This window comes from Leptodactylus fuscus, chromosome 1, assembly GCF_031893055.1.
Source record: "Leptodactylus fuscus isolate aLepFus1 chromosome 1, aLepFus1.hap2, whole genome shotgun sequence".
Taxonomy (NCBI): Eukaryota; Metazoa; Chordata; class Amphibia; order Anura; family Leptodactylidae; genus Leptodactylus; species Leptodactylus fuscus.
This window is the reverse complement of record NC_134265.1, coordinates 345,240,661-345,251,763: the sequence shown is the minus strand read 5'-3', so window position 1 is coordinate 345,251,763 and position 11,103 is coordinate 345,240,661. Positions and strand designations below refer to the sequence as shown.

The 11,103-nt window shown below is 44.3% G+C and overlaps 1 protein-coding gene across 1 annotated transcript in view; it reads right to left on the bottom strand.

Annotated features, from left to right (window-relative positions):
• Positions 1-1,378: 1,378 nt before the first annotated feature.
• The window catches only part of TAPT1 (transmembrane anterior posterior transformation 1), a 43,544-nt gene continuing 33,819 nt past the window's right edge, over positions 1,379-11,103 (bottom strand). The window contains exons 13-14 of the mRNA XM_075261638.1: positions 6,815-6,975; positions 1,379-5,379 (exon numbers count right to left, since the gene is read on the bottom strand). Coding sequence (XP_075117739.1) covers positions 5,153-5,379; positions 6,815-6,975 — 388 coding nt within the window. The 3' untranslated portion in view covers positions 1,379-5,152. The remainder of the gene's footprint in view (positions 5,380-6,814; positions 6,976-11,103) is intronic.

Sequence of the window (11,103 nt, the reverse complement as noted above, 5' to 3'; positions counted from 1 at the left end):
TTAAAGGGGTACTCCCATGACGCTTGCTCACTAACCTGCAGGCTGTTGTGCTCTATTCACTTCCTGCTTTTCTCGGCACGTTGGTGGGCGGGGTTTCACTTGCACAGGATTGGTTGTAAAAGAATTACCACAGTGTGAAGCTGATGTAGCAGAGCTGGATTTGAGTCAGCTTGCATTACATACAGAGGTAACGGACTCTCTATCTCGGCCCTTATCAGCCAAATTCAATTAAACTGACTGATAAGAGCTCAGAAATCCCGGAGCTCTCTGAGAAGCTCCGCTACTTATCAGACCCAAACAGCTCAGAGCTGCTCCCAGCCCCTCCCTCCCCCTCTGAGAGCAGGCAGCTACATCACTTGACAAATGAGCAGATAATCCCAAGGGCCATAGAAACGCAGTGTAAACAATGAAGTGAATAAATTAAGATAGCGGCCAAACAAAGCAGTTTTGATAAAGCAATGCATTTAGGAAAAGTCTTAAATCCACATAAACTAGCAGTATAGATAGGATCCTTGTGATGGGACAACCCCTTTAAAAATTGGGAAGCAGTACTCTAAGTTCAGGGTGCTTCTCGGCCAACATCTTTATACAGTATCAGTGGTCTGGCATGCCATTGGTATGGAGCTGTTACATGGTACAGTGAATGGGAACTTTTAGGTGTAAACATAAGGTGGCGATTATAGGAAGCCCCTTCTGGAGGTCTAGGGGAATGTGTGCAGCTATGAAGTTTCTCCTCTCTGGTAGAGCCAACCTAAACTTGGTTCCTATAGGTAGTAGGCCCAGGTGAAAGCTGATAACTACACGGGTTCTCCTTAGGCTCCAGTCAAGGGAAGATCTCTAGCCTTTGCAGGGGCATCTGGCTTGAGGGTCAGGAAGGCTCAATGAGGTCTTTTGGAGAGGGCTTTTTTTTTTGTGTGTGGCATGCCCCATTTTTTAGCGGCACTCGAAAAAAGTTGCAAACTTGGGCAATCAAAAAACAAAACCCAATACCTTTTACATATGTATAAGTTACATAAGAAGATTTCTATTTTGTATTATACATATGAGGCCTATCCAAAGCGGATCTGTGGGTTTTGTTAGAAGGTTGTGCTGGAAAAAAAAAAAAAAAGCCAGCAACAGGAGCCCCCAACAATCATCTAATCCAGGTGAAACCAACAACAAGTGTTCAATCACTCTGCAGTGCCTCCGAAGGTTAAAAGGAGTATTGCATGGCATCTATGAAAATCCATGGGGTGTTTAGCACATACCAGGCCAGGTCCTCCAGGGAGATAGACACTCTTTGTAGCCGTTTCATGACCGTCCCAAATGAAGCACCCACTCAATTCACAGAACAACGTCATAAGAAGTTCAACCCGATGAAAATGACAGTTCTCTCAGAGATTATAAAAGATTACAAAATTTATTTTGCAGTTTTACAAGGTGCACTTATAAAACTTATACACAATATGATTTCCAACAGAAGAAAAAAAAACCTCATTTCCTCCCCTTCATAAATAAGCATATAACCAGAATATTATCTCCGAGCACTGTACAAATCATTTCGTGGGTGGGGGAGGGGGATCACACCTTTATCAGCACGTTTATTGCGCCCTAGATTTCAGCTCATTACTTAGCAGACAAAATCCTGTTTTATGGGATCGTTCCCTCCACCGCAAGGTGCGCGTATACAAGCGCGGTGCGAATGATGCCGCACGCATAACACTCTTCTAGAAGAATACTACTTAGAAAATTCTAGATCTGAGGCCAAGGCTGGTTTGGGCCAAAAACATCTCAAGGTCACTCAACCGAAAGCGCTAAATATTCTCGAGTTTCTAGCAAAAAAATCCATCACGCACACGGCTAATATTACCAATAGCAAATGATCGATATATGCAACTTATGCCACATGCTAATCCGTCATATAAAAGTGGACCGGTCAAGGCAGGCGAAAGGTTTCGGGCCCTATAATACCGCCATTTTACCATGACAGCACCTCCTGTCTTTAGCATAAGGAAACTGCGTGGGTTCAGATCACCAGCAAAAATGACTTCCGTATTGGCAGTGTGGACTACGACGTGGGCAAATATCCAGAACTGAACAGGGCAAAACAACAGGGGCTGCAGAAATGTCACGGCTATTAAAACAGCGCCATTCCTGTCTATGGGCCGTGACTGGTATTACAGCTCAGACCTATTCAACGGACTGCAATACCAAAAGACAACTGGGAAACGAGGGTGGTGCTGTTTTAAGAACTAATTTAGATATTTTTTTCAGACTTCCCCATAAGCTATTAAGGGGGCTTGTGCAAATGGCGACCATGGCAAGTACAGGAGCTGAATGCTAATCTAGGCTTGGTGGGCACCCTAAAAACATAGGTAACACATCTGAGGCGCTCGTCATATTGATTTACAAGGGAACATTGCCATTCTATAGTCTCCAAAAAAAGAATGACGGATATCAGTTTCGATGACCGTTTAGTTCCCCTGAAAACCTGAAGTCCACTTACCCCCCTACACACCTAAAGGCCCCATTTATGGCCTCAACCTTCTACCGCTAACTCCCTGCGGTCTCCTGATGCTCCAAGGCAACACCATCATCTTCGGTGAACCTGAATCTCAAGAATTTCTTGATCTCTGCAGATCTCAATGGGATCTGTGCAGTTTGTAGTAGGTCTATGTATACCTAGTACATTTTGGTCTGGGCGGTCAAGGGTCACAAAATCTCCTATGGAGGCCGAATCACTGCACCACCTATATTTTAGTAAACTTTATATACCAAAAAATTTGAGTACTGCAAGACATCAAACAGTAGCCATATTTAAGCCTTCTGGGCTACAAATATTGAAGACTAATATCAGCTCTGTGAGGGTCTGACAACTGACACCTCCACTGATCACTTTTCCTCAGTACACAGAGAATGGCGCAGGAAGCAGACAGCTCTGTTCTCTGCTTAGTGGAGGAACTGAGTCACTGCAGCTTAAATCCCATTCCAATAGGCAGTACCTGGTCTGGCCACTACCAAGGGAACAGCACTGTCTGCTTCCTGTTCTATTCTCTGTTTTGGTATCCTCCATTCCAGACAACTCTTATAATGTATCAGTGACTTCTCGTAATGGCCGCCACGTGATCAACCGATGCATTATCCTTCTGAAGGAAAAATTCGGATCATGATAGGAGAAAGTATGGCACATACGTATGAGCGAGGTTCTTTATAAGTGCAAGGTATCCACCATGTCATAAACCTATCAAGGGTCCACACTGAATCCAAAGCCATGCACCCTTATATATACACGTGCACACTGGTATGTGGAAGATGGTGACACCGCCGCGGCAGGGCACAGCCAATTGCATCTTGGGTACGTAGGGTCGGTCATGAAGAGACATAGGGCTAGAGGTTTAGCCATGCTATATATGCAGATACATGTTCTACCTATAACGTGTTGGTTATTTGTTTCACAGCAAGTGAACGCCAAGTGTCATCCAAGCCTGACACAAGAGAAGTCCTCTCTGTATAGATAAAGTCCCAGGGTCGTATAGATCTATGACAGGTCCTTCTTAAAGGGAAGGTCCACCTTTCACTACCATTTATGTATGGGTTGAATGCCTCTAAATTGATATTGAATGATTAAAATTTACAAAAAGGTTACGATTAGGTCTACAGATTCTATGTCGCTTAAGATGGTAACAGACTACATATAACTCAAGTGTGGTCTGAACCGACATCCAGGCCCAACTTCTTACCGACATCCAAGTGCCTAATCAGACTACAAAGCTTGGTCTATAGTCTGTTATCGTGGAGACACATCTATGCCGACACAAAAAATAAGATTTGTCAAGTTTTTTCTAAAAATATTTGTGAAGGTGAACCTTTAGAGTCACGTGTGATCATTCAGTACACAGGATTCATACACGTAAGGCCTGGTTCATATCTGTGTTGGATAATCCATTCGGTAAGTGAGCACTGAAAGCACACGGACCCCTAGACCATAATGAGGCCCGTATGCTTTCCGCACGGAACATGCGGACAGAAAAGTACTTCATGAACTACTTTCCCCTCCGCATGACTTGTGCGGACACTGCGCGGAAAGCACACGCACCCCATTATAGTCTATGGGGTCCGTGTGCTTTCAGTGCTCACCGCTCGTCAATGCCTTCCCATGCGGGCAGATGTGAACCCGGGCCTCAGAAAGCAACCTAGGCATTTTATAGAAATTGCTAAAAACTTACAAAATGGCTGCCACCTGGCGGTAGTGACGGGATGACTGTTTAACCCTTTATTGCACGTTCATTTGATCCAACCGAGCTCTGCCGTTTCACCTCATAACCTCTCAGCCCTTAACTATAACCTTTTCGTTCGCCTCGGCCATGTCACGTACACCGTATTCCTCGGGATCGTCTCTTTTTCCAGTTTGGATGGTAAATAAAGTTTTTTTGTTTTTTTTTTGCATGCAGCACGATACATCACAGTCGTAGCAAAAAGGGTATGATCAACTTACCTGGCGTCTTAAAAAAAAAATAATAAAAAAATAATAATATGGAAGAGTCACGTGACTACATCCCACGTCAGACGCAGACACGGTCTGTTTCCGTCACAGCTTGTCCGCACCCCTTTAAGGCTAGCTAGGAGAGATGCATCTCAGCGAGGGAGAATTGTACCTGGTAAAATACATGATTTTTCTTTACACTCTGGAAAATAACTATCTATACCTATGTACAAAAAAAAAAAGAAGACGCGTCTACTTTAAGGCTTCTAAGATACAAACAATCTACGTGTGTGTGGGCAGGTCTGAGGATCTAAGTAACCTTATAACACAGAGGTGATAGGAAGGAATTTGTCTCCACCCGGTATTTTCCGTGGTTCTGTTTATACGAAAATTTTAAGGCATTTGATCTTGGCCTAGCGCGCTAACCTGTATTACCATAAGTGCCGATGACTGATGAGTGTTTTTTTAAATTTTTTAAGTTTTTTTTTTACCCCAAGAAAGTCCAATTTTTTTTCTAAACTAAAAATCGAGGATCGCAACCAAAGCTCAGCGTCCTCCCAGTTTCTAGTCCATCGATCGCCTCCTTGAGCCTGTGCCAACTATGATCCAGGGGGCCTGTGGAAATAATTTAAAGAAAAATAAATATTTAAGTGCCAAGTCCGGAGCGAGTTCTCTCCTTCTGGAGTCCGACTAGTCAATTCTGTTTCCGCAGATGGTGAAGCGGTCAATGTCCAGGAGATCCTTGTTCGCCGATTTAGGTTGGACATCGGGGTTGTCTTGCGTGATGGCCTTCTCCTCTCCGTCTGGGGTGGTCAGGAATTGGTCGGAGCTGCTCTGAGTAAGAAGCGGGGCGGTGGAGTTCTGGCGCGCGGGCTGGCTGGTGACTGAAGCGCTGATATTGTCATCTGCGGGAGTTCCTGGGAGTAAAAGACAAGGGGGGTTAGATTGAAGAGAAGATAAAATCGGATAATCCTTTAAATGATTCCTTTTAAAACTTAAAGTGGTTTGGCATGAACACAAAGATCTGAAAATCTGTAGACAATTGTAAAGGGAAACAAATAATAATGTGCAGGAGTTCTAATATTTTTCTAACCATCTTAGTGGTGGCATCTATTGTCTTATTCAGTGGCCAATGGGTAGGACCATAAATGCAGGAACCTCCTATACACTAAAACCCCACCATGATGTCCTTATTGTGATCAGGTTATCTTCTCATACATGTAGTGTCCTCCTGATAACCAGCCATGATGTCCTTATTGTGGTCGGGTTCTCTTCTCATACATGTAGTGTCCTCCTAATAACCAGCCATGATGTCCTTATTGTGTCCGGGTTCTCTTCTCATACATGTAGTGTCCTCCTAATAACCAGCCATGATGTCCTTATTGTGGTCAGGTTATCTTCTCATACATGTAGTGTCCTCCTGATAACCAGCTATGATGTCCTTATTGTGGTCGGGTTATCTTCTCATACATGTAGCGTCCTCCTAATAACCAGCCATGATGTCCTTATTGTGGTCGGGTTATCTTCTCATACATGTAGCGTCCTCCTGATAACCAGCCATGATGTCCTTATTGTGGTCAGGTTATCTTCTCATACATGTAGTGTCCTCCTGATAACCAGCCATGATGTCCTTATTGTGGTCGGGTTATCTTCTCATACATGTAGTGTCCTCCTGATAACCAGCCATGATGTCCTTATTGTGGTCGGGTTATCTTCTCATACATGTAGTGTCCTCCTGATAACCAGCCATGATGTCCTTATTGTGGTCAGGTTATCTTCTCATACATGTAGTGTCCTCCTGATAACCAGCTATGATGTCCTTATTGTGGTCGGGTTATCTTCTCATACATGTAGTGTCCTCCTGATAACCAGCTATGATGTTCTTATTGTGGTCAGGTTATCTTTTCATACATGTCGTGTCCCTGCCTGATAACCCGGATACAATAAGGACATCATGGCTGGCTTTCTGACAAGTCCCAGACCATACAAAGTTCCTGCAGTCATGGTCCTATCCATTGGTAACCGATCAAGACAAAAGATGTCACCACTAAGCTGTTTAGAGAAAATCTTTGAAACTCGGCAAAATTTTTAATTTACTTAAATTTGCAAGAAAGTCTACCTTTTCATTGTGTCCAAATTTAAATACGGTTGTATGGTTGTGTTAATGCAGAAACCTCTATAAGACCGCATAAAACGGGCCAAAGATAAACCAAATGTATCACAGTGACCTACAATTTATGCATCATGTTAGTCTTCTTGGACTTGCAACAATATTTTGCACCAAAACTGGGCGTGTTTTATGACTCAACAGTCTTAGTCAGCCCATGGCATGGAGGAGGAGGTAGCGCTCACCTTGATTGGATTTGTTTTTGCTCGAGGCTTTCTTTGGCGTTTTCCCTGGAGTACATGTAGGTGGAGGCTGAAATAACTTTTCTTCCATTTTGGCATCTTTGACATACTGACAGGACTTCCCAAGTAGTACAATGCTGTTAAGAACCTTCAGTGTTATCAGCCTGGAAGAGGAGAGGAAACCGTATAAGTAACAATACCCAAATTTTACATACACATATCGGCATATATGCGCGCAGTCGGCTCTGCCCAGGCTCGATGCCTGGCAGAGTGAATTCAGAACCGGAAGATGCCGCGGGGACGCTGCGTCGGGAGAAGACTTCTCGGAGGATCCAGCCCGACCCTCACTCGTGGACTTGGTAAGTATAATTTGATCGAACGTTGCCTACCCCTGAAACGAGCATTTTCCCCCCATAGACTATAATAGGGTTCGATATTCGATTCGAGTAGTCGATCATTGAGGGGCTACTCGATACGAATATCGAACCTCGAACATTTTACTGTTCGCTCATCTCTAGTAGCTAATGCTGATCATACACCAGGGTGTAGGAGGTAAAATTCGCCGCCCCATCCCTTATCAGGTATCCCAGTGTTCATTTGCCCAAGTGCAATTTGTCAGAATCCGCCCGGCTGCATTTTTCGCCATTGCACAACATGTGAAACCTTCAGAGCTTGTGACGTGAGGTTGGATTGGAAAATAGAAAGATTTAAATAACGTCTAATTTAATATGTACAGAAAAATCTAGCGCTGCGGGACAACCCTGCTGTGTTAAGCCGAAACAGCAGCTCCTTCAGTTTAGCATCCGCAGAGCACGAGTGATGTATTAAACGCATTACCGGAATCTCAGCTATAAAGAAGACAATTTACTACAGTGACAATGCGCCCGAGGGTTGGCTGAGAAAGCAAACACACATCTGACGGCAGACGTAATGACTATCGGAAACGCAGTATTATTTTCCCTCCTAGACGCTTAGAACACAATTGGCGGTGACAGCAGGACTGGGGACGTCTCCATTCGCTCAGTTTGCAATAATTGTATTTTTGGAGTGCGGGTTCCTAACTTTTCCTTCTTTTAGTGAAGGATTTTATTGGGTTTTCCTATATTCTGGGCTTATAGCATTTCTATTGGACGTATTATAAAGGTCTCATCTGAGACATCCCAAATCTGGGACCTTCAGCTATATGGAAAATCAATAGAAGCAACACAATATATCTTAGAAATGCTTCTTTCTCCCAAGATTATATCATTAGGTTCCAGGAAAACCAGGCATTGATTCTAGAGGAAGCTACCTTGCAAAAGGTGGTGCTAGAGCAAGTTCCTGTTTCCACCAAAGAGGACTTACTTGGATATTCCATTCCTAGAATTCATTGGTCTAATAAGTCCCTGTATGCTGCATGATAGCCTCTATAGCCAATGTCTCTTAAAGGGATTCTACCACTAAAACACATTTTTTTCTAGTTACCACGTCGGAATAGCCTTTAGAAAGGCTATTTGTCTCCTACCTTTTGAAGTGCTCTCCGCCGCGGCGTTCGTTCACAATACCGGTTTGTACCGGTATGCTAATTCGTTCTCTCGCAGCGATGGGGGCGTTCCCATTGCAGCTCGAAAACCGTCCGCAGTGCCGCTTCTATGGTCTTCGGTGTCCTCCCCTTCCTTCTTCAGCGTCATGTCGGACGCCTGTGCAGTACGCTCTGTTCGGCAAAGACTTCAAAGAACGTACTGCGCATGCCCTCAACCATAGTGCGGGTGCCGCAATTTTGCGCATGCGCAGTACGTTCTTTGAAGTCTTCGCCGAACAGAGCGTACTGCGCAGGCGTCCGACATGACGCTGAAGAAGGAAGGGGAGGACACCGAAGACCATAGAGGCGGCGCTGCGGTCGGTTTTCGAGCTGCAATGGGGACGCCCCCATCGCTGCTCCTGCGATGGAGACGCCCCCATCGCTGCGAGAGAACTAATTAGCATACCGGTACAAACCGGTATTTTGAACGAACGGCGCAGCGGAGAGCACTTCCACAGGTAAGAGACGAATAGCCTTTTTAAAGGCTATTCCGACGTGGTAACTAGAAAAAAAAGTGTTTTAGTGGTAGAATCACTTTAAGGAGGCACAGTACCCCTTATGAGCTCCTTCTCCACTGACCAAGCTCCTCTCCTGCTAAAGCGCTCAGTTCACTGCTCATATCAGTCTTCGGTGAAGTCAGGTTGCAGCCCGTAGAAGTCTATGGAGGATGGAAAGGGACTAAGAAGAGCAGCTGGAAGAGAGAAAAGCTGCTGCAGCTAACAGTAAGTTTTGTCTCATCACAAAGCTTTATTTAAATCTTTCCTGTTGGTATAGCTAACAATTCACTGTCTCTCACTTAGCTCCTCCTGCGCCTTCCCTCACATTATTGAGGAAATTTCACAATATTGAACATATTGGAAAATCTATGTTGGATATCAAGGTAAGAATCGGCTGATGACATCATTTTGTGGATATTAAAAATCTTAGCCGTCCGTCAGATATTGATTACGTTCCATAGTCGCAGTGCTTGGTAGATTGGCAAATACACTTTTACATAAAACAGATCAGTTTTCTGGAAATTAGAAGAATTCAGATACACGTCAACTTATACTGATATTGTTCAGAATGGACAGATATCTGTACATATGAAAGTAGCCTTAAAGGGATTGTCCCAGGAAGTGGAGACTCCAGGACCTGAATGTGGGCAGGACTGCTGGCGGCCAGTGATCCCACTCACTTCATTGGGAGCGTTGGAGATAGCAGAGTGCTGTACTTAGGTAATCTCCATCGCTCTCTTTTAAGTGAATGGGAGCGACGACCACCAGTCCTGCCCATATTCAGCCTGGCTGAGCTTAGGTTGAATGTGTTAAAGTCCTATGGGACCCAAATATATTTCTGAATAAGCGCTGACTGGCTATAAGACATGGCAGTCAGCGCTTGTTCTGCACCAGCCTAAGCAAACTGAGGACATGCAGGAGGAACAATCACTAAAGCCAGCATTGCCTACCATAGACACCAATTATTTTGCCCCACTGAAATGGGCTGATCCCCCGATTGTTATTGGGCGATATTCAGTATTAGTATACGGGCCAATTGTCGGCCACGAAAGCTTGGTGGATCGTTCATTCCCGATAATTGTCTGTTACATCTCCCTGTCTAATAGGGCCTTCACCTCAGACTTTACAGTGATGGATTGTGATGGATCCCTTGTATCTGTATTACTGAGATAAAGCCGCACTACAATAGTGTCACTCAGGGATATCACAATGGATGTGTAGCTGCTATTCCGTCATATACACTTCAAGTCCAGGGCGAAATGTAATGTGGAAATCTGAACAGTACTTACACGGGGGCAACGCACTAGAAAGCAGACACCGCTATTAAAATGGTAATTCTGCAAGAAGAACTGGTAACTGGGAATTCTGCGAGAAGTGTATATGTGGGGGAATATACGGCGGGTCTGTAGGGGGGGAGCTATAATGTTACACCAAGGCTGGTCTGACATGACCGTATTGAATGTACGGTTCACAAGTTGCTGATCGGCAACATAGACTCCGCAGACGTCCGTGTCCTGCCACATTTACCCATAGAGTCCTATGGGCGAGTCAGTGCAGAGCTGCAACTCATGGCCATGCTCTATAAATTGCGGCACAGCCACACCACAGATAAAATATCCGGTGGTGTAAGAGGTCGCATTGAATGTGTCCGTAATTGAAAACCCTCGATTGCGGACTTACATTACAGCGGTGTAAGAGTCACACATCAAAAAAAAAAAAAAAAAAAGAGCGGGCATATTTCTGAATACCACCACCAATACATATAACATTGTGTTGTCATGTGTACAAGTGTCTGGAGGACCAGCACATGCCATAAGGACCTTGTCCATCCTATATACATGCATAAGGACCTTGTCCATCCTATATACATGCATAAGGACCTTGTCCATCCTATATACATGCCATAAGGACCTTGTACATCCTATATACATGCATAAGGACCTTGTCCATCCTATATACATGCATAAGGACCTTGTCCATCCTATATACCTGCATAAGGACCTTGTACATCCTATATACATGCATAAGGACCTTGTCCATCCTATATACATGCCATAAGGACCTTGTCCATCCTATATACATGCCATAAGGACCTTGTCCATCCTATATACATGCCATAAGGACCTTGTACATCCTATATACATGCCATAAGGACCTTGTACATCCTATATACATGCATAAGGACCTTGTACATCCTATATACATGCATAAGGACCTTGTACATCCTATATCCA